We start from the raw sequence: 24,789 nt of genomic DNA, 5'->3' as shown, positions 1-24,789 counted from the left end.
AAGATAAAGTTGAGATGATGCTCCCCATTATTATTATATATATTATGGGCCTGCGTCGTTCAATTTCAACAGACGTCGGTCGTCCTCCTCACTCCTCATCCTCAAGGGATCCACCAGAATTAATTATAAGGACTAAGAAGAGGCGATGATTTAAAAATAAAGGGAATTTCTTTAAAATTCATCATAACTTTTCACTAATTCTCTTAAACTCATTATAACTTTTCAAATCCATCAGAAAGCCCCATGTCAGTAAGTTAACGGCAAATGGTCTAACGGATGTTAATTAAATAGTTCCAAGCTCAAAGAAGAGGTTCAGAGTGCCCATTACTTTGCTAATCATAGGTGTTAAGAATTTGGGGGCAATTTGGTCATGAAAATTACATTTATGCTGATGTGGACAATTTTTGCCAATGAGTGAGTTTTGAAAAATAAAAGCTTATTAACGTGGGGCTCCTTAAACGTTTTGAAAAGTTAAGTGAGTTTACGAGAATTGGTAAAATATCATGGTGGTGAGTTTTAGACAATTTCTCTAAAAATAAATTTATATATTATCTTTTTCTTAGGTTTAAACTTTGACCACCATGTCGGCCCTTTTCCAAGTATCTTTTTTTATCCCCTTACGGACTGTTTGGTTGCATAATAACCCTACAAATGGAGAATAGATGTGAAGACATTTGCATACACAACTAAAGCTGATTCTTTGATCATAAGGCTTTTAACTAGAACTTACTTACATAGGGAGAGAGAGAGAGAGAGAGAGAAATCAGTGGCTACAAAGGAAGGATAAAGGCATTATAAGTGGCCAAATCTCCTCTGGTCATTGTTCAGACATTCTTTTGAATTTTCCACCAATATATATATATATATATATATATATATATAATAGATAATAGCTATATATCCTCTGGCCTTTCGATCCCCTGATAAATCAAAAAGTTGAATAACACTTTCTTTTTGTTGGTAAGAACAGTTGAATAACACTTGTGTGTCACAACTCTAAATTGGGAGAACGGGCGTGTTGCAGAAACTCGAGTAGCACTGTACACCTGGGAAAAAGACAAAACATTGGGCATTTTCATTGACAAAGTGATTCTGGTTCATTGTCTTTTTTTTTTTTTTTTTTCAGAGCAATGACAGGAGATGCTCACTATAGTCGTGCTAAGCTGGTGACTGAGTGTACTTGGTTTGTCCATTATCATTTAGCTTCTATCTGGTTATACAGATGTGAAAAGTAAAACCAAAAACATAAATAAATAAAAACTGAGTGTTTTCCAAATACTGCATAACTTAACTGTAGGAAAATTCAAGATTGTCATTCTTTTTAATAACTTTCTGGTATTGAAACGGCAGAAGAATTAGGACTGGCTAGGAAATCATTCAATTTCCTTTATTTGACATGCAACCAAACACTGAAGGGGGGTGGGGGGTTCAAGCACTCCAGAGCAAAGCAAATTATGTTAATGGTCAAATGAGTAATGAGATGGAATTTGTTATAATTGTACAACAGGCCTCTAACAATAATGTTATAGTTTTTGTTTTCCCATTGTATATAATTATTCTATTGTTTGTGTACTGAAAGCAAGTAAAACGAGAGTCCTAAGCTGGGAGGCACAGACACAGTGCTGTGTCTGTTCAGACCTGGGCGACAACTTTAATTTTGAAGGTCTTTACTGTGCATATCAATCAATACGCAGGGTAAATAGGGTATAAGACTGTTAAATTAAAGGGACATGATATGATCGAGCAAATGCACATGGAGATAGAGGACCACCTTCATCAACTCAATTCAAGGCATTATTCGTTCACAACTATCTAAGTTATATGGATTCGTTTACAACCTTCTACATTATTCGTTTACAACAATGTAACATTCTTCTTGGATAAATAATAGAATCACTTCTTTACCCATATAGAGTTAGTATTAAAATGGATAAAATTGTCTCATTATGTTGTATATATGTTTCTCTCAAATGGGAAAGTTATTTATCCACCTAAGGGATGGATAAGTTTTATCCGAATAAGTAAAGGTGATTTAATTGTAAGACCTACTTAATGCAAAAAGAACATTATAAAATTGGTCAATAGTAAAAAAATGGGTGTAGATGTAGTAGGCACATTAGATAAGTACAATGAGTGAGCATGTAATAGCTGTGTGATACATGTCCCGATTAATGTGCCTTTCATCCAAATATTTTTGTTCTGTTAGACAGAAATTATTCATTATTTTATTATCCTTGTCAAAATAATTAAAAGTAAAATTGATGAAAAAGGAAAACGTAAACGTCTTGGGAGTTGGAATTCATTTATATTTTCCTTTTTTATTATTTTTTATTTTTAATTATTTTGATAAAGATAATAAAATAATAGATAATTTCTATCTAACGAAATAAAAATGTTTGAATAAAAGACACATTAATGTGCTCACTCATTGTGCTTACCTAACGTGCCTACTACATCCGGACCCTAAAAAAGTACCATTAATCAATTTAACCATGCTTATTTAGGAGTAATGGAATGAGGCCCAAATGCCAAAAAAAAATAAAAAAGAAGGGTCTTGCATAAATCACACAACTTATAAAGGCCCAAGCTATAAGGTAATGGTGAAGAATTCTTGGTCAAGAGTCAAATACCCTACTGCGTGAAAAGCTTTGACAGTTTTTTCACTTTTTTTTTTTCAGTACGGCTGTAGGGGTAGCCAAGTGCATGTTGGTTTGGGTGACAGCATAAGCGTTCAAAAATAAAGGAATTCAACGAACAACGTAACTCCCAACTATCAATCATCCCTATCAACACTGCACATGCACGTACGCCACTTGAAAAAGAGGCCAAGCTCCGATTTCCTTTCTTTAATTTGTCAAGCAAGCACTCGAGGATAAGACATAAGACCACCTCAACGGCTTAATTTCTCTTTCCGTTTTTACTCTCGAACTTATGATGATATGCTAGTTCAGATCTGTTCCTCACAAAAGGCGCTTCACTCGCGTCTCACACGCACATCGTACTATGCATTGGGAACATCTTCCATACTTATGAGTTTCCAATGCACAGTGGACGTGGATGTGAGGAGCAGATCCCTAAGGAACTGATCAAACCTCAGGTCGAATACTGGACCGGGGGTTGAGCAATCAATCAATTGTCACATTCATACATTCATGTCACCCAATTACCTCCTTTCAAGTTTCAACAACTAGGGCGTACGATACGTGTTAAGTGGCAGTGCCACCAGCTTTCCACTCAAAACCTCTTAGCCCAATCCAACCCATGTTTTTATGTCAGAATTTTGGGGCCCAATCCTAATCCCGAAATCCGACATAAGCCCAGTATGTATGGTGCGCCTTACCCTTACGAAAAAAACAGGGAGTTGGGAGTTTACATTACTCCTCACAAATAGGCGCCTCACATGCACATCCACCGTGCATTAGGAGCATTTAATAAGTATGGAAGATGTTCCCGATGTATGGTAGGATGTGCGTGTGAGGCGCCAGGTGTGAGGAGGAGATGTATTCTCGTACGCGCTCAGTGGGAGTGGGGCACTGAGCGCGTAATGTTCGATCTTGAAGTGTCTTCAAACTTGCATGCTAAGGTAAGTTGTGATTCCATTGCATCCCTACTAACCCCATGAACCCATGCTAAATTATTGCATAATGTTCGATCTTGAAGTGTCTTCAAACTTGCATGCTAAGGTAAGTTGTGATTCCATTGCATCCCTACTAACCCCATGAACCCATGCTAAATTATTGCATAATGTTCGATCTTGAAGTGTCTTCAAAATTTTTCATGAGACGGTCAGAGAGAGATCATTTGATCTGGTCCCCAACTGCTTCCACAAGATAGAGATTCGGTCTACAACCAAACAAACACAGATTAATTTATATGAAAAGGAAAAAAAAAAAAACTAAATCAAATTTACCAAACGACTCCATTTTTAGCATTCTCCACTAGCGCCACTCTACCATTACATTAGTGTGGTGTGGTGGAGACAAAGCACAGCCCGTACTGTATATATACACCTCCCTTGCCGGTGTCTTAATTTTCATCCTCACACCAACAAAAATCACTGACAACAATGGCCGCCAAACGTCTCTCACTGACACTCCCTCCTCCCATTAAGATCCTTCGGGTTAGCGATTTACTCACTACCTGTAGGGAACATCTTATTTTAATTACCCATTGTAATTATGTTATAGAGGCGAGTTCACACATATGAGAGAGAGAGAGAGAGATGTCGTAAAGTCACAGAAACCATAGCATTCATAAAATTTGAAACACGGTCTCCCTCGCAAGTTGCAACAGCTATAAGTTTGGCTGGTGCAATCAAGATTTAAGAAGGAAGTAAGCAATACAAGTAAGGGGGAAAAACAAGCGAGTAAGGTAGACACTGAACTGAAGGAGGGTCTCGACGCCATCGGTCGTGTGTTGATCGGACGGATGAATGGTCTCTATGGTGGCATACCCTCGGGCGTTCTCATACTTGCCGATCCCTCCGCCAATGGCGATCTGAGACTCCACGGCTGCGGCTCGGTGGACACCAAAGAAGCTGATGGTCATCTTCATGATCACCTCCATGGAACAACGCTGTGAGTGCCATTGTGTGGCTGCTTCCATCTAAGGAACTGACCAGGTGTAGAATCCTTGCGCCTTCCCCAGCACCGAGGAACCGAGCTCATGTCCTTGGGCTAGTTCATCGTCAATCACGGTGATTCTCCCAAACATGAGCTTCTGAAGTGTGGCTCCGGCGGGTATCTGGCCGGCAGCAACGAAGGGGAGATTGTTGCCGCCATTGACTACGTTGTTGCTACAGTTGTTTTGAATGGTGGTATTAGTGGTTGTCCCGCCAAGGCCAGCCAGGAATGGAACGTTATTGCTGTTGATAACGCCGTTCGACGTTGCCACCGACGACACCATTATTTCCGTTAAAGAGTGGAAGTCCACCGTTAATAGGGAAGACACCCCCGTTGGGTCTGGAGTATGGGATTCCAATTACCATTGACTCCTGTGGTTGCAATGATGCCTGTGACCACCCTAGCCGATGGGGTTGATCCGCTCATCCGCCTAAGATATCATGCATGAGTTTCACTTTCGCTCATTCAAGGACGGACGAAAGCATCCGTCCCAAGATTTTTATTGGGCCAGCTGGATCTATTAATCCACGTCAGAGTTGCTTGTCCCAACGTTTAAATAAGAAACGATTGGTTACGGCGTTTGTCTACAATGTCAGGTTAGATCTAATTTGAATAACTCCAACTATTTTCAACTTTTACGGCTTACATCTTTACGATTCGAGTTTTTTTTTTCCCAAAATCAAAAAGCAGAAAGAAGAGAGAAGCCGAACTTACTCCTCCCCATCACATGAAAAGCACACCTATTTCCATATTTCGAACCGATTGGTTTTTATTTTTCTGTTTTATTTTTTTATTGTCCAATTTTTTTTTTTTTCATTCTGGTTTTTGTTAAGCCAATAAACCTTTTGTCTCACCATTGCAGAGAATAAGAAAGGACGACCATTGTTTTTGGTGGTGACGAGAACAAGCTTCTATTATTTTTGCTTTTTCAATCCAATTCTTTTTTTCTGTTCTGCCCATAGCACCTGTCATTTTTTATGTTTTTTTTTTTTTTCATTCTTACTTTTCTTCCACCATTGACTCCTTTCTTTCACCAGAAGAATCACATCCATTCCCGCCAATAACCCCTTTGTTTCTATTATTAAAACAAGTTTGCTTTAAGCCTTTAAACAAAAATTCTTCTTTCTCGTTCTCTGCAATGGTGAGACAGAGTTATTGACGTAACAAAAATCAGAATGAAAAAAAAAAAAACAAAATAGACAACAAAAAAATAAAAATTAACTAGTTCTTATTACGGAAATGGTTGTGCTTCCTTTCTTGTTCTTGTTCTCTGCAATGGTGAGACAAAGGAGATATTGGCATAACAGAAACCAATTCGTATTACGAAAACGGTTGTGCTTTTCATGTGCTCAGCAATGGTGATTGGGAGAAGTAAGGTCGGTCTCCCTCTTCTCTTTGCTTTTGATTTTGGGAAATAAAAACTCAAACCCTAGTAGATGTAAGTAGTAAAAGTTAAGAATAGTTGGAGTTGATTGAATTAAATCTGACATCGTAGACAAACGCCGTAACCAATCGTTTCTCATTTAAACGTTGGGACAAGCAACTCTGACGTGGATTAATAGCTCCAGCTGGCCCAATGAAAATCTTGGGACGGATGCTTTCGTCCGTCCTTGAATGAGCGAAAGTGAACTCTGCTGCATGACGAAGGTTAATGCAGTATTTGCCACGGGGGCACTGTTAGTGATGACAACCCCAGCCGCAGCAGGTGGAACCGCCACTGGTGCCATGTCAGGGACAGCAGGAGATAAACAGGTACATCAGGAATGGGTGGTGTGATGGGTTTGGTTACACCAGACGTGGTGGCAGGGGCAGGTGGTGTGATATTCCCCTCCACCAGGGTCCCAGCTTATTATCAAGAGAAAGTATTAGACTGTTAATGTAATCAAGGTTATTTCTAATATCCGTGGTTTTGGGGTCAATTACAGGTTCTACTTGTGCAATTTATTCTTTCTTTACTCTCCCCCTTAAAAAAAATTTAACATGTCCTTCAAAAACTTGATTTTCAATAATAATAATAACATATAGTTTAAAACTTATATTTTCTTTATTGATTAAATTGAAAATTTTAGTACTAAGTATCATAATATATTATACAGTTGAAAACTTGTCATTATGATTTCAATTTTGCAAGTACTACCTTTTACATTATTTATTATACACATACAAATATTAAAATGAAAACAAATGATAAAATCACTTAAGAAATTAGCTCCATGGCCAAGTTAGACATGTTTCTTTTAACCATGAGTACTTGGGCTCAAATCTTCAAATCCTTAAAAAAATTTTGGGGTTATTTAAAGACAAATTCAATTCCAAGGCCAATTCCACCAAGACCAACCAAAGCCGATTCGTTGAGTTGGTTTAGATAAGGTAAACCCTAGACCCTGAAACTGACTTGGGTGAGAATTAATTCCAAGAATTTGAAACTAAACCCTATCCTATAACAGATGAAATAAGATCGATTTAAGAACGATTCAAAATCGGGTCTATTCTATTCCGTGTAGAAACTATCCATTTGCTCACCCGATTACAAAATACAAAGTTTTCACATAATAATTAATAGATCATTACCTAAAGCTTGACCTATTTACTAAAAATCTACCGTATAATTTACCATCCATCAACTGTTTGTACTTTGTATTTTGGGAAATGATCATGCAACCTATTAAAAATTTATAACTAAGTAGAAAATACATAAGGGAATGGGCCAATGTTTTTTTTTAAACTCCAAGAAATACTCGGTACCGCTCCCATTTCAATAGTTGGAGTAAGGTCGATTTAAGACCGGTTCAAAATCGGTTCTATTCGATTCCGTGTAGAAACTATCCATTTGTTCACCCTATTACAAACTACAAAGTTTTCACATAATAATTAATAGATCATTACTTATAGTTTGACATATTTACTAAAAATCTACCGTATAAATTTGCAAGCCGTGGGCAGCATGGCACAAGCTATCGTGCCGTGACGTGCCAACCCGTGGGCCTTGAACCCTCAGCCCAATACGGCATGGACTTCCATGCCAAGTCTGGCATGGCCCGTAAGTCTTCGTGCAATGTCGTGCCTGATTAGTCCAAAATCGTGCCGGGCCGTGGGTGGTCCGGCCTGATTTATACCTCTAATTCAAATGATAAATTTCTTAAATTGTCTTTATGGTTTAACTAATTGAGTAGTTATATCCTTATTGTTTAAAAATTGACTGATGCTACCCCTATTGTTTTTGACAATTAACTAATTCTATTGTTACCGTTAACCTCCGTAAAAAACAATGCAAAATGCCTAAACTACTTCGGAATTTAGATGTTATCGCTGCTGAGTGGAGTTACAAGGCACTGCCGCCGCCGTCGCCCAGGAAGAAGAGAGAGAGATCATACTTCAGATGTTGTCGTCGTCACCTAGAGGAAGAATGAAAAGGACGAAATGTTTGCCTTTAAGTTAAAAGAAAAACTCCTTCCCTAACCTCTTCTCCCCTATTTTGAATGTCAAATATTGAACCAGCCGGAGGTTGATTCTTCTCGCATAGATGAGTTTGAGTCTGAGATCTAGAGTGGCATGAGTTTGAGTTGTGATGTGCAAAAGCCAACTAAGTTTTGAGTCTGAGACTTCCAGCAATGTGTAGCATGAGTCGGATCTCTAGAATGGAGGTTGAGATCTAGACTATATCTGTTGCGATGTGCAGCATGAGTCTAAGTTTGAGATCTGTAGGCGAAATACCTCCGTATCGAGATCAGCCACTCGAGCCTTCTTCTCTTCTCTAGATTCATCAATTTGCCTCTGCATCTCACTTCTATATCCTCTTGATTCTTCTTGAATCATTCGATATCCTCCATGAGAAACTCGATTTTCTCATCGTTCTCCCCCTTATCGCGCAACAACCTAGACTTCTCCTGCTCTAAAACTTCAATCCTCTTCAACTCAGAAACAACACCACCACCAACTTAGTTGGTATGTATCTAACTAGAGATCCCACACCTACTTATAAGGGTCTTTGTCACTGACCTTATGTTACAAGAGAGGTGATTGTAATTTACCCTGTTGTTCATGGTTACGATCAAAGTCACCTGAGAGGTACTCGGACCGGATACGAGGATAAAATGTGCAAAAGGAAAACTAAGAGAACCAGAGATTTTATAACTCCATAACCGTACGTAATTTAAGGCTAATAAAGAAATGTCACTACAAATGCATTTGATTGGGGTTGTTCCTTCTTATTTGATTTCAATATTTGACAGCAGTAGCTTTGGAGATCACATCTGAGTTGTGGGGCGTTTGTGGGACAGAGGGCGCAGGTGTGAATTCATTTAAAGTTCTTTTTTTTTTTCTTTTTTGTAAAAGAATTCATTTAAAGTTCAAAAGCAACAATTTATGAAATTAAGAGGGAATAAGAATTTCCAAGACCCCAACTCCATACATTCAAAAGAAAAAAGAAAGACGAACGTCCCAATAATCCAAACTTTACCTATATCCACATAATCAACAACACCAAGAAGTATAGGTACCGACCCTTTGATGTCGCTTCTTATATAGACAGAGAAGATGTTCGACATATTTCACAATTCACAGGCAATTAATGTTTAAATTTAATAGGTGAGATAGACAGTAAATTCCAGCAAAGTCTCCGCTCCATCGGTCTCATGGTGGTTCACGGAAGGAATGGTCTTCACCGTGGCGTATCCCTTGGCATTTACATACTTTCCGGTGCCACCCATAACGGCCAGTTGAGATTCCGAGACGGCGGTGCGATGGACCCCGAAGAAACTCAGGCTGTCAGCGTAATTGCCGCTTTGAAACATGGCGGTGAATGCCATGGTCTGGCTGGTACCGTCCTCCGAGCTGGCCACGTAGAACCCTTGTGCCTTTCCAACCAAACCGGATCCTAGCTCATGACCTTCAGTCAGCTCATCGTCGATCACAGTCATCGTCCCGAACATGAGCTTCTGGATGGTGGTCCCTGCAGGAAGCTGGGCTCCATTCACCAAAGGAACCCCGAAACCACCATTTATGACGCTGTTACCATTGTTCTGAATTACAGTTGATGAACTGCCTCCAAGGCCGGTGAGGAATGGAATGTTGTTGTTGTTGATAATTGCGCTGTTGTCGCTGTTGAGGGGAATGCCATTGTTGACGGGGAGTACCGCACCGTTTGGCCTGGCAAAGGGAACCTGACCGTTCATCGCTGGGTTGTTTGCAATTCCCGTCACGGCTCGGGCAGAGGGGTTCGACCCACCAAGTATGTCATGCATGAAGAACGACAATGGGTGCTGGGGGTCCGCATTCACCATGGTGGCACTGGTAGATGCAGAAGAAGCAACATCTGGTTGTTTGATGGCCGGTGGGCCCCCAGGTGCCACATCAGTAGTGACAGAAGTGGACACAGGTGCTATATCGGGGACTCGCGTTTCAACTCGATCGGGTATCTCCGGTGCTGTTGCCGGAGCCACTGGAGCCGGAGGGGATAATTGTTCGTCCGGTATTCGAGCTGAGGTGGCACATGTGACAGCGAGGGCTAGTAACAGTAGGTAGGCAGTAATCCTGACTGTCCTGGAGAGGGATTTGGGGAATTCCATATTACTTGTTACAAATTGCAGAAGATATCCAAAATTCTGAATTCAAGATAAGATCCTACTGAAGGATGGGTTAAGAGTTTCTATATATATACTGATGGATGGGAAGAAAGAAGAATCAATGCAGCGGTGGATTTCATGAATTGGAGTTGGTGCTTGTGGTTCCTCCATCACTGTGATGTTTTAGTTAGAACTACGAAACCTAAACCATCATCTTTAAATATAAACTAGCAAGTAAAGGCATGCAACGCAACGCATGGGGTTAAATGGAAATTTGGTTGTTTAAATTTGGGTTTGGACAATAGTTTGGGTTAACCATTCCATTTATTACACCCACTTAAAATTGGTTGAGAGATATAAAAAAGGGGATTTAACGGGGAGGGGAGATGTTATAAATTATTTTAAAAAATGATCTTATTAAAAAGAATTATGAGAGATAATAAAGGCCCATAATTTTTTTTTTGTTTACTTGTTACATTTTTAATAATTTAATTTAAAAAAATAACCACATATGTGAAAAATGAGAAGAGGAGGTCTGTGGAAAAGATTGTATCAACCGCCAAAGCACCCAAATAGAAATTACAAAACTCAAGAAGTCTGATCTAACGACTTCTTTTTGTGACAGTTTATAGTGGGCTTGGATTGGGCCTATTACATCTAGGAGTCCAAAACGTGGGCCGGGATGAACAAAGCTCGGAAGGAAATTAAACTAGTCAATAAAACTAACATAGACGAGCCACTATTGATCTCTTTGACATTAGTAAGACAATTAATCTCGACAAAGGACGTAGAGAATGCACAGAATGGTTGTGGTATCTGGATTCAATTAAAGGAAGAAGATGTAGTGAAAAAGATCAATGATGAATGATGAGAGCAGATTTGGCCCTTCAATGACAACATGACATATGGTATCTTGGAATAGCTGGATGACATTCAAACACCACATATGTGATGATTTGCCTTAGCCAAAGTGATGGAGTTCTTCTGTCGACCTAATGGGAACCTATTTGGCAGCCCCATCCCATCCACAACTTAGGGCGGCTAGCAGCACCTCATCACCAGCCAAAGTGACCTCAACATGATTGAGGTCTAGGTGGCGACCTGCAAGACGTGCTCGCCGACCAATTCTGCATGCATATCCCGTCACATCTGGGTTTCTCAGAATTTGGACCACACACCAAATATTCGAGAAAAAATCGAACAAGGCACGAAGACTAGTCTACGTGCACGACTACTTCCGAGGAATTCGAACCGGTTAGGCACGACCTCCTAGAGATCTCGAACAGAATGCACAACCTCCAACCTCAGGGGAAGCATGCACGATTTAGTGACTCTAGCTCTCTTACTCTCAAGATTACTATCTCGCACAACCAGATACTAACTTAAGCATCGGAGCGACCACACCGGATTAGCCACCACAAGTTCTCTGAGCTCTCCTATCTTGCAATTCGATCGGCCAACTAAGCAACCGACATCCGAGTTGCCATCCAACTAGGAACAACCAGATCGCGCACAATCAATGACCACTTAAAAAAAAAAAAAAACTAATTCTCTATAAAGCTTGACTAAAAGTAATAAAGAGGGTCCCTTGGAAACTTTGTTATCAAGGAGGGATTCAACACTTCATCTGCTTTGGATTTGGGACAAGAAAGCTTGTGGACTAGAGCAATGGGTGTCATTTTCTAAATCGTGTTCAGATCTCCCACCCACACATAGTGTGAAGTTGTTTTAATCATGTTTGGATCTCCTATCCTCAATAACCCTACCCTACCCACATCACTACATCTGCACATTGAAAACATCTCATGTATTTGCATGTGTTAATCACATCTATTGACATTCATCAGCTAGAACACCATATTTCAAGTTTACGACCATCTGGGTGTCTGACTTCATGCGAACTTTTAAGGTTAGTGCAGGAAATCACTAGAATTTTCATGGTCTTTGTTTTTAAAAACAAAACAATCCATGTTGTCCAACACCCCAAAGTTGTCCGTACTTGGTTTTTCGCGGATACCATTCCTTCTTTTGCTAGTTTAAGCCACTCTTGGTTTTCCTCCCACTACAGAGATAAAAGAATTAGTCTTTGACTTGAATCTAATATCAACTAAACATAAAACCTTCATATATTAACATATATGCAAAAGATGACAATTCAATCGTTGAAGATGTTACAAATTACAATTGCTTAGATTTTTTTCCTTTGCATTATATTCCTGATTTGCTTATTATTCCCTTCTTAACTGAGCTCTTTTTGATACATGTATATTTTACTATAAGCATACATGTTGTATCAAATCGGTCTAGAACAGTCCTGGCCTAGGGTTTCTTTGCACGCTCGTGAACTCTCCAATCAACTCATCGAATAACCACCTCTCAATTTCTGTACCCACCACCTCAATATCATCCCCAAGCTCCAAGCACACGTCTCTACCTAGAATTTTCTCGGGTGAATCAACACTGACGTCTCTTTCCTGGCAAACCAGCCACTTCCATAGCTCTTCCACGAGTGATTCTCTGCCCCACCCAAGGCAAACCATTTTAATTGATGATTTCACCCAGGGATGTGGGTCTATCTGTGGCCCTAAAATCTCCATCAACCCTTCGTTTATACGATCAAACAATAGCCTTCTATCTGACCTCAACCATGTCTGCTCGTCATACTTCTTCTCTAGCTTCTCAAATACCAAAGGACTGACAGGACATTCTGAGGAGTACCAGGTCGATAATGCCAATTCACGGTCCACATCACGTAAACATAAATCTGAGTCGAGCAACATATCAACTAGGTAACTAAAGCATTTATTCTCTTCAATTCTAAACTTAACTGCAATTTCTTCCGCCCCCATAACACCGAAGGAGCCTTCTCCAGTCTCTTCATCACTTGAGACAGCCACTTCAAGTCCCTCGTACGTATCTGATGACTCTAACTTGAGAAGTTGAAGTTGCAGACGAAGACCTAGTAGGGAGAATATGGGAAAATTAACATGTAGAAATGGTTAAAATCATATGATAAATGAATTAATTTGAGTCACTAACCACGGAGGTCAGCACTGATTTGCTCAAAACACTCAGAACCAGATGTTGTCTCTTCTGCAAATGGTGGTTCCAGAACTGAAATAGGACTAGGTTGCTCAACCCCTTTGGAACTTGCAGGAGATTCAGGTTCAGGAACAAGGCACTGTGCTGGAAGTAAACTTTCTTTATGACTCTTCTTCATTGTTTCCTGAAAAATTATAACGGATCAATTTTCAAATAAAATGATTTAGGAAACATGAAACCACAACAATTTTATTAAAGAGGAAAACCCAATGGAAAAGACAATAAACTGTTCCAAAGCTGAAGTGAGAAAAAAAGGAGTCATCTCTAATCTCTACAATCACCATACAACCATAGAAAAGAAGAAGAGTACCAAGCACACGACACAAGCAAAATTATCATCACCATTATCATGTGCCACTTGATGATTAAACCATACAACGCTTGTTAAGTCTAAATTCTGAAAAGGTTCCAGGGTAATTAACCTCAGCTGTGCATTCAGTAAAGATGCCGATACTGATTGGAGTTCAATTCATCTTGGTAAGTCAAATACATGCCAACCTTCAGACACTTGTGCACAATCCAGGCAATAATAGTGGTGTAAGAAAGAAGTAATGACTTGAATAGATTAAAAAAATCTTTCTCTGCATTCATATACAAATGCAAGAACAAAAGGCATAAAAGAGATCACAGTCAAAAGAGATACGCAGCCCAAAGGTAAGGTGAAAAACCTAGGGGTGTAAGAATGTAGTTATGACTTGAGTAGAGTAAAAAACATCTTGCTCTGTATCACTTGTATATAAATGCAAGGACAAGAAGCAAAAACAAGAGATATCACAACCAAAGGACATAATACTGCACAAAGGTAGGGTGAAAAACCCAGAGGTGTAAGAATGTAGTTATGACTTAAATAGATTAAAAAAAGAAAATCTTGCTCTTATATATGGATGCAAGGCAAAAAAGTGATATCACAGCCAAGGGAGAAAATGCAGCCCAAAGGTAGGGTGAAAAACCTTCCTAAAGTGATTATTCGGAAAGTGGTTTTACAACCTTTTGGACAAAGCTCTTTGGATGGATGTATGTTTAAGCATTCCGTGTGGAAAGCAGGAAAATAAAGAAACTGGTTCTGAAACTTGAAATTTTAGTATATTTTGAAAAACTGTTAGAAAATCCCTAGCAAATAACATAGCTAATACGTTCAATTCTAATTGCATCTAGAAATATCCAAATGCAATCTGCTGAATTATTTTCTAGTATATTTTATTAAAACACCAAAGATACCAAGCCCCCATAAAGAATGTTAAGCAGCAACATTTTAGTTCGATCAAATCACAAAACCTACAAGACCAGAAGGTCCAGAGCCAATATACTAGTTTAAGCTTGCACTAAGATACAAGGATGGAGACATTCAGAACAAATTTGACAAACCAACCTTTCAGAAAATCACCCAGCCCCTGGGCTGAGTAATAAGTTACTGGTATTTAAATTGTTCGAATTATAAAAGTCTCCATAAACAAAAAACATACCGTGTTAGTATGTTACAATATATATTGATACAAAATAGGTCCAAAGGATGAGTTACAAGTTTCAGCACATCAAGCAGGCCGATGTCCAGTTCAGTCCAGTGTTTAAAAAACTAATCAGGAAATGGAACCACTTTTCCATCTTGGTGAAAGATCAGCAGTTCTACAATCTAGGTCCACCCAGGATATCGAAAATCAAAAAATAAAAAAAAATATATAGACGTGGAAAAATAAAGAATATTAAAGAAAAGAATAAAAACTGGAAATGTATCTAACAATATATATACAACATTAAGTAAAAAGAGTGACAAATGAGAACTATTGTTATTAATATAGAAATGTCTAAAAAAATAAAAAGTCTGGGCCATGACTCATTGACTGGGTCAAGTGGTTCAGCTGTTCAACCAGATGGGTCACCAGGTCATTGGTTTAGTTTTGACAAAACTGCTAATAACTTAGAACTTGAGATAGGATGTTCTCAGGTTCCAACAAAAGCTTGCAATGCTGCAAAATGTTGACGACTGGTAGAGTCTAATTTTAGTGTTTCATTTGACTGCAGTGGTTTCAACATGGTGCATGATGTTTACTAATTACGTTGTTTGATAATTCAAAAGGAGGACTATAACATGCACCTAGGATTGGAGATGCTGGGATAATTAAGCACGACCTTTTCCGGTACCCTGTTTGATAATTCATAACAAAGGAGAGATTGGGGAGGATGTGCCCATGGAATTAGAGCTGCATAAGCAAGACAGATGGGTGCATCTGGAGTTTAATATGATAGGAAAATACCAGATAGATTAAAAGGAAAGTTCTATTAAACAGTTGTTATCCAGCTATAATTATGGAGCAGAGTGGACAACCATGAAACATGTCCAAAAAATGAATTTGACATAAATGTGTATATTGAAACAAATGAGCCATTCGAAAGAAGACCAGTAAGATGGTTTGGCCGCATGCATAGAAGACCATTAACAGAACCAATAAGAAGTGATTTGTTGCAAGTTACATGGGCTAGAAGGGCTAGGACTAGGAGTAGACCATAAAAGACATGGATAATGGTAAGAAATTATTTAAGTGCTGATGATTTAACAATGGATATGACAGTAAACAGAATGGAATGGCAAAACATGATTCATGTAGCCAACTCCATATAGTTGGGATACGGCTTAGATGATGATGTGTAAGATTGGGCGTGTAACATTGTGGTGATGGTGGAATTAGATAATACTTCTGACTGACGCTTTAATATCTTCTTCATACATAGTTACAGTAAATAGTGATTGATACTGTGAGTGTTTTTATAGGAGAAATGGCAGGAAGGAAGGTGTTCAAGATGCTAAAGGGAGAGAAAATAGAGCACAACAATGATGTTTGAATTTTAACCAAGTTAGTTGTGTTTAAGGCTAAGTTGACTTTGAGTCTGAGAGCAAACGATAGCAAAGATTAGGTGAATATCCAGTCCATGCCACCCAAGACCACAGATGGTTGGGACCAACATTGGGTAACAGCCTTTAAAGCTGACTTTAGATGAGTTGGGTAAAATTTGTCAAACCTGGATGATTCTATTAAAACCACCATTATTTCACAAAGTGTCTCGGTAAAAAGGCATTTTACTGGGTTTTGGAATTTTTGAAACTCCAAGGTTCGAAAAGCCATAAATGGAGATGGGTCATGAGTTGAATGGTACAATCATCCAGACCAGGCTTGACCATGTCTATCAACACTGAGTTTGATTATGTCTTAATATTGATATTCTACTGTTGGAGTTAGATAAAGCCTCCAATATCCCCATACCTTCATTCTACATGTAACTAAAGGTGGCTGCCTTTATTTACAGAGTAACAATTAGGATTAGATTTGGAAGATGCATTATAATAGAATACGAAGAAAACAAAATAATAGATTACAAATTAGAAATACATAGGAGTATAAAGATTTGCTATAAAGAGGTTAAATCCCCAACCTCCAAAGTCTCAAAGAGACCATAGATACTACACTTCTAGAAGTGATCTTGTCAATAAAATGATTGTAAAGTTTTTTTGTCCTCATTATTTTTCAGGGTGTTCATAAGATGAACTCCATCTACCAAGCACCTCAAGATTGAAGCCAGATACAGGAATTGGAACAGGATCGTTTACGATATCACATCCAAAGGAATGAAAATATAATACAAAACAAAGCATTGAAAAATGTTTAAAGATAGGCATCGATCAGAGTAAACAAACCTTCGGAATTGCTTCCTTTGGATCATGAGAAGAAAAATCTGCTTCTTTCTCTGATATGACACAGTTAAATGGTTTAGGCAGCTGCTCCATCTCCTCAGCAGTATTAGAAGGCATGGATGAACTCTCAGAGTCAGCAACAGCCTCCCTTTCAACAACCAGCCTTTTATCTGTGATATTAGCGGCCAATGGCCCAAGAGCCATAGGATTTTGCTCTGCTACTTCAAGGTTGTTCCTCAGTTCAACCAGGCTCTGACTTTCTTGTATAGCATGACTCATCTCCCCATTTGTCGCAAGAGAATGCTGAGATTTTTTACTGCTGCATCTGAGGTTTCTAGGCAAGGAATTAACTTTTTTTATGGAACTTACCTTTCTTGACCTGTAACTTTCCTGGTTGACAGTACCTCTTAGCATCAAAAACCCATCCTCATTGCCAATAGATTCACCTCTGGTGCTCGATGATAGACTTCCAAAGGCAGTAGATGAAGTGGGAACAGATCTAGACCTTGGTAGACTTCTGTTATACACATCCTTCCAACCATCTCTGCTGCTAATTCCCAAAGGACTGTTACACCTTGCAAACCCATCACTCCTAAACCAGTCCTCAGAAGTCAAGGTCATTGATCTGGTTTCTTTGTCAGACATAGCTAGCATTTCACCCAGAGTACTGCCCTTACTAACTAATCCCACTTCTTGAAACCTATGAGTCATCTTCCACCGCTCTGAAAGTCGTTTCTTCGCCTCCTTGGTCACGGATGACTCAGTTGAATATGAAGATGATGGGGACAGGCTAGATCTTTCTTTGCATTGATGAGAATACCTTGAGGTGGGTGTGACAACCTCAGAATCATTTTCTGAGTCATTTCCTGACATGCTATATGAGCTTTCATCTCCAGCATATCCTCTGAGAACTGAGTTTGGTACCTTTAAGGAGCTGTTGCTTACATTGTCCCTCATTTGCCTAGTGATTTCTTTAGCAATTTCCCTGGATCGCCTGGTCCTATGCCTAGTATGTTCCACATCACTCGATGAATTTTTGCGCTCATGAACTTCTGAAATTAAGTCACAGTTCCCATAATCTCGAACTTCTTTATGCTGCCTGTAATTTGGTTGCAGACCTCCAGAAGAACATGCCGAGGAGAGGGATCCTGTTGTATCTGGTACCTTTCCCAGATTCGGCTTCAGAACAACAATCCGTGTAGGAAGAAGGCAAGTCTCATCCTTTCCTTCGTGACGGGAATTTGATAACTTGTAAGAATTATGAACACTATGTCGGTTGTTGCAGTAGTTAACATTGACTTTATCATGCCTGTGATGAGAGTCAATAGCATTCTTCTGTTCAGTTTTTTTCTCTGATTTTTGGAAAAGATCACTTTTTCCATGCTTTGGAGCATTTGATGGCTTTAAGATTGTTACATGAGCAGACAGTTGAGCAGGTGGAACGCTTTGCAAATTATGGAGATGCTTTGCGAACAAAGAATCTGGTTCTTGGAGAAATTTCAGTAAGAGATCCTTGTTGGAATCTAATACTTCTAATGCATCTTGAAATTCCATCGAGTGTTGAAGCTTTTCATCAGTGGAGAGACATTTTGCATCCATGAAGTTCTCACGTATAAGTGCCATTTTTTCATCCCTCTGCTTCAAGTGTGCTTTCTCCTTCTGAAATATTAGGTTAGTTTTCTTTGCCACTTTTGACGCTTCTAAGACTTCAAAGACATCCTTGAATTCTTGCTGGTCGTTAGTACCCAATCTAAGTGACGGAGCATCATATGGTGGGGTCTTCTCATTCGACCCTATAGATGCCTTTCTCTGAAGATAGGTTTGTGAGAACTTTTTCTGTTGTTTATGTACAGGATGTGGAGATGGCAGTGCATCAAGGCCCATTAATCTAGCAATAACACTTGGAGTTCGCCGCCTGGATTCCATTTCTTTAGACAATTCTTCGGCCAGTAGCTTCTTCATTGGAGTTCCACCAGCTTGTTTCAAAGAATTACACCTCAGCTCAAGCGCATGCTACACGATAAAAAAAATACACTTGCAAAATGTTATGCTATTCATTTTTTGCAGAAATCATAGAAGCACATAGGCATAATTCACATACACCACTACAAAATAATTTTTGATATTTCAGAAAACAAATTTGAACAAAAAAATAACCAAGTTAAAGGACTCCAACAAGTACAAAAAGGAAAATTTCCTTACAGGGCCTTCTTCTAAAAGAACACTGCTGCAAGAACTGGAATCAGATGCAACCTTCAAAGTGTCTACCAGTTTTTCGTTCTGTACATTTCCTGGGAACAGAACGCCATGATATCAAGATGAATTCCCAGGAGAAAGATACACAAAATGGAAATGAAGAGAAAAAAATAAATAAAAAATCAACGACTTACAGTAATAGATCATAGGAAAAATAAGTCAGAACCATGAAATAGTTAAGAGGGTTTCTGAGCTCAAAATTTACGCATGATAGAAACAATCTAAGTAGGAAAAAGCATGCTTTGGAGGTAATATGTTACAACAATCTAACATAGGAAATCACATTCCTAAATAGTTTCTTTTTCTAAGTGATTCTCACCTTGAAACTTACAATAGGTGACAAATTAGTAGGCGAAATGAAATCAAAAAATGTAAAGCAAAAAGAAAATGAAAAGAAGGAAGAAACATAAACACCAGAGCAGCTCTTTCACAAAAACTTCACGTTAACTTCTATAAAGTAACGGGGAGAAATCAATCGCGAGAAAAAGTAAATCCACAAACGAAGCAACAAGATGCTTAAATTTCAGAAAAAGGAACAAGTTTGGATGGTAGGGGTGGGAGGAGAGTAAAAACAAACCACGGCCATCATATGCCATCATAAACCAGGAGTTCATTAAAACATAGACATAATGATACCAATACCACCGCAACAATGTCCGCACCTAACTTTATGTCGAAGTAAGGCTTACTACAGCACCACTAGAAGAAAATCAAAAGCATAACCTAAAATCTAAAATGGCGAACTCTATGTACTATAAAAGAAAAAACAAGACGAGAACCTAAAGTCTAACCTTGATTGAGAACCCTCTCCGTTAGGACAAGATTAGTGCCAGGATTCTGATCAGAAAAGCTTCTGATCTTGGCCGAACATCCGTGATATGGTTTCTCCTTACCAAGCGATCTCTTGTGCTGAAACCTCTCCATTTTCAAGCAAGCAAGGATAAAAACAAAAGCGCAGGAAACGAACCTAGAATTGAAGCATGGGAAACAGGGCAAGCCGCGGAGATAGTAAGTAGAGGTAGCTCAGAAGGATCGCAGAAAACCATGGTTAGAAACCCTCGAATTTTACGTTATTTAAAATCCGGGAAATACAGAGAAACGAATCTCGCATCTGATGAATCGGAGTGGAATGGAAGTAGAGAGAAATGAGATAAGAGAGTAGAGGAAGAGTGAAGAGTGAAGAAAGGGGTTCCCGATCCCCGTCCCCTGATCGCCTCTCCTTCCGGCTTCCGTGTGTGGTTCGATTTGCGTTTTTTTGAAACTGCGACACGCAATGGCCAACATTAATATCGTTCTTTTCTTTCTCACTAATCAGCTATCAGTAGTCCCCCTCATCCTCATCCTCAGGCCTCAGGCCTCAGCTAGAGCCTAAGTTAGCCACCCCCCCATAACTTTCGCCCCCCAAAAACAGTTTTTGAACTTTCAATTCAAAATGCCCAATTGAATTTGCCCATACATACCATCCAATCCCCAGTCACCACACGGCCACACTCACACACACTCTCTCTCTCTCTCAGTCAATTCATCCTCACCCTTGAGAGTTGAGGCCTTGACCTTGAATTCCGCCCACTTGCCCTGAACACCGCCGCTGCCAATCCACCTGTCCCACACTCCCACTTGTGACTTGTCTCATGCCGTAACATGCCACGTCAGATAATCTACTTTATTTATGCAAAATCAGGGGCATTCGCGTCATTGCGTAGTATGTTGTCCCCAACCGTCCGATCGTGACAAGGACAAACCTAACTAAAAAAGTCACGGGCCCAAGTGAAATAAAGTGCCCAACTGACCTGACCTGGCCGCCGGAGATAGGTGGAGTTTGGAGTAGGCTACGACGGTCTACTATCTCCAAATGATTTTCTTCCGGTACTCCTTTCTCCCATACATCTAGACCACTAATTTCACAGAAACATCAAGAGGTTTACGATATCATCCGTCCAAAGCACTCGTACTGAAAAGAAACTCAACTCCTACTACGAACACGAGCAGAAACGAAGAAAACCGATTCTACCTCTTGTTTGTTTGAACTTTGAACTTACAAAAATAACAACAAAAAAATGGTTGGGCACCAAGGTAATAGGAGTAGGCCAATAAGTATTGGGCCAGATTTCTTAAGAAATTGACTAAATATGCCCTATTGTTTTAGCATTATATTAAAAGTATACCTATTGTTTCTTACAATTGTTTAAAATCTTCCCTACCTTCAACTTTTCCTCACATTCCATCACATATGACCGATTTTTTTCAAAAATACCTTTTCAAATGTTTCTCACTCTTGTTCTCCCCCAGTCTCTCTCTCTTATCCTCTTCTTTTTTTTTTTTTTGCTATACTACCGCTTTTCTGGAAGAACGAGGGGTTTGAAGTAGAAGAGGGATCTAAGGCTTCCAAGATATGATTTATTTCTTTGCAAAATCTATAACTGAATAATATTTGAGGTTATTTTCTTAGAAGAAGGAAGCTGGAGGAGAGAGAGAGAGAACGGTGGAGAGAAATGGTCGCCACTCTGCATTCCCCTTCATGTCGAAGACGATGAAGTCAACCACGGCTGAGAGAAATCGCCACCGCTCTTCTTCTGACAATCCCATATTCTTAGATTCTTTGAAAAATTCGGCAACCATCGGAGCTTAGAAATTAAAGCCTAGTTACGACGTGCTTGGCCACGAATGCTACAGATGTGAAGTCGACCATTGCTGAGAGTCCTTTGAGCAATGGCCACAGATGTTGCATATGCGAAATCTTGTTCTCTAGATAAGTTTTTTTTCTTTCTTTTCCATGCCAAATCTAGTAGGAGATGTAACTGTTGGAAGAGTGGCCATAGGCCCCTCACTTATCAACATGTTCGAGAATACAAAGGACATATGACAAGCCACAAGTTGATGGATTTTTCCTTATATTATTACTTATCTATTTTCTATAAAATAAAATCTTTTTGGTTGTTTTCTACATAAGTATTTCTTGCGTAGAGATATTATTATTAGATTATTAATCAGATTCATTCTAGCTCTATTAGGTCAATGGTGGACCATTTGGTCTAATATAGACTGGATGGTCAAGTGACAAGATCCTTGATCAATGAGACATTTGTCTCAATCCAGAGGAGCTTTAACCTAGTGAACCAACGGTTCTTTTATAATGTTTCTGTTAGCATTAAATGCGTAAGGAAATGTTAGAGAATGAGCCTCATATATAAGGGGTATGCGGCTTATATCCAAAGCATGAAAAAGTTTTGTGTGAAAAAGAGTGAAGATAGGTCAAAGTTCGTTTCAGATTAGCTAGTCCCTCATTGCACCCTGCTTCAAGGGCTTGTGTCTTGGATAATTTTCTATTGCTTATTTTTGCAAGTTGGATCAGCAAGTTTCATTCATTGATATTTGGGTTACGTCACGAGATCGCTCATCGATTAGATCTAGCTGGGTTTATAGGCACGTTCAATAAGAAGATGAAGGAGATTATATTGAAGAAGAGGAGGGAACATTGGTGGATGAATTGTGTACAAGTAGACCTATTCATGGGCCGGGTCGGACTTTTACTCTTCATAAACAGGATTTTGTTAGGTTCGAGCCCGAGTTCGGCCTGACCAACGGGCCTACAACTTGGGCCTAAGCCCAACCCCAATAAAAAGCCTGAAACCCGACCTAATAGAAATATGGTCACCGGTTCTGAGTTTGCGTGACTGTTTGCCAGTGTTGAGTTCGTGTTGAGGTGTTAGCCTAAGTTCACCAAAGAAAATAACAAGAAAAAGAATGGTAGCAGCTGCTAGCCTATGTTCGTTGGAGATCATCAAAGAAGAAAAACGATTAAGAGGGACAAGGAATTGAGAATGAGAAGTGAAAATTGATGGCCTGTTTGTCAGAGAAGAAAACACTTGAGAAGACATGAACAGAGTGGGAAGGGGAAAGTCAAGCTCGGGTAGGGGTTTGAGAGTTTAAAACGATGAATGTTCACCACCACCGCCGTCGATGCCTGTGTTCGTCGCCTCCCCGGTGCCTGAGTTCGCATCTGAGATTCTAAGAGAGGAGAAATGAGAAGAGGAACGAGAGAGAGAGAGAGAGAGAGAGGACTCACCACCGGTCTGCCGGAGTTCATTGGTTGCGCTAGTGAGTGTTTGCCAATTTTGTCTGCCTGAGAGTGTGAGGTTGTGACTGTGAAAACTAAGAAGAGAGAATTGAGGTTCGGTGGCTAAGACTAAGAGAAAGAAATGACTGAGAAGAGAGGGGTTAAGATATTTAGGGCTAAGGTTTTGGGTTTAACCTATAGCTTGGGTTGGGTCGAGCTTTTTTGATAAATCCTAAGCCTGGCCCGCAACATAGTCGGGCTCGGTCTTTTAGGCCCGAGGTCAAGCCCATGAGCTCAAATGTGTGTTCAAGCCTGTCCGGGGGCCAAGCCAGCCTGTCGGGCTACCCGGCCCATGAAGGGCTGAGCAAGGTACACATACAGGAGGTGGAGGGGTCTGTTGTTGCTTGCGGTGATGAAACATATCGCTCCAATGGTTGCAACAATGCCTCGCATCACCGTTGTTGCTTGAATATTAGTCTCTTCGCTGCCACATATCACCACCCCACTTTATTGAACCGAAGACCCACCTCACACGCCCAAAGCCCTTCTTCCCGAGTCCCTCAATTTATGGTAACCCTTCGGGTCTTGTTTGGACCAAAACAATGGGGTTCTCATTGGATTAGGGTGGAGATATGGGGAGAGTTCCCACCGCTGCTAGTTCGATAACGATGAGTAGAAAGCAAGGGAGACAAAAAAAAAAAAAAATTGATGGGAATAAGAAGAACAAGGAGGAGGAGGAGGAGTTTAAGACAGTAGGGATACTTTAAGAAGGACCAAACCAAGGATCTCTTTCTTCTCCCTATCTCATCTTTAAAATGGTGGAAGGACTGAAGAGCGGAGTAAACCAAGGGACATCTGATGACAGCGATGAAAAAAAGCAAATGAAAGAGAGAAAGAAAGCCTTCGAAAATCAAGCTTAAGCTTCTTCAAGTTGTCCAGTACTTACCCAAATAGGCGATAACAATGACGATTCTTGGAACTTACATATTTGTTGCATAAGTGAAAAATGTGAAAAGGTGCTAGATAAGGAGGAACTAAGGTTTATGGGTTTCATTTCCAAGAGATGATGCCATAGTGATAAGGGTTTAAACAAAATAGGGCTGCTGACGATGCTGACAATGGGATTGCCGGTTGAGCTTGAAGATCATTGATGATGTCTTCCATTGATCCAGGAGTTTAAGTTTTCTAAATGATGGATAAAATCATCTTTTTAATCATTTTGTTAAGCGAATACTAACAATAAGAAAAAATTAACCAATTGTCAGAAACAATAAAGATACTTGAAGACAATACTGAAATAATAGAGGTAAATTTAATCAATTTGTTAAACTTACATATAGTTTAAGAAATTTGCCCCAAGTATTATGAATGATAGGTGGTAGGAGTAGGATTGGGGGTTTGAAAGGGATAGTTTGTTTGGTTGCGGAGAAAGTAGAGGACGAAGGGTATAGGATTGATGGGGGTTTCGGGGAATTTTGTCTTTGGTGTCCAAACTTCAACTTG

General features: G+C 39.6%; 1 protein-coding gene and 2 pseudogenes across 2 annotated transcripts; all 3 read right to left on the bottom strand.

The window, feature by feature from the left end:
* Nucleotides 1–4,314: 4,314 nt before the first annotated feature.
* LOC148868202 (dirigent protein 9-like) lies at nt 4,315–5,068 on the bottom strand (annotated as a pseudogene).
* Nucleotides 5,069–9,004: 3,936 nt separating this feature from the next.
* Nucleotides 9,005–10,202, bottom strand: LOC148868201 (dirigent protein 25 pseudogene; annotated as a pseudogene). Its single transcript, XR_016108003.1, has one exon. The product of XR_016108003.1 is annotated as a dirigent protein 25 pseudogene (transcript).
* Nucleotides 10,203–12,289: 2,087 nt separating this feature from the next.
* LOC148868200 (uncharacterized) lies at nt 12,290–20,667 on the bottom strand. Its single transcript, XM_088967334.1, has 5 exons — nt 20,021–20,667; nt 19,176–19,264; nt 16,977–18,986; nt 13,226–13,412; nt 12,290–13,145 (listed from the first exon to the last, which is right to left on the bottom strand). The coding sequence occupies exons 1-5, from the start codon at nt 20,151–20,153 to the stop codon at nt 12,490–12,492; spliced, it is 3,075 nt and encodes a 1,024-aa protein (XP_088823460.1). The 5' UTR covers nt 20,154–20,667; the 3' UTR covers nt 12,290–12,489.
* Nucleotides 20,668–24,789: the final 4,122 nt, after the last annotated feature.

This window comes from Nelumbo lutea, chromosome 2 (assembly GCF_056320005.1).
Source record: "Nelumbo lutea isolate HS-2025 chromosome 2, American lotus-T2T, whole genome shotgun sequence".
Taxonomy (NCBI): Eukaryota; Viridiplantae; Streptophyta; class Magnoliopsida; order Proteales; family Nelumbonaceae; genus Nelumbo; species Nelumbo lutea.
This window is presented reverse-complemented; position numbering and strand designations above follow the sequence as displayed.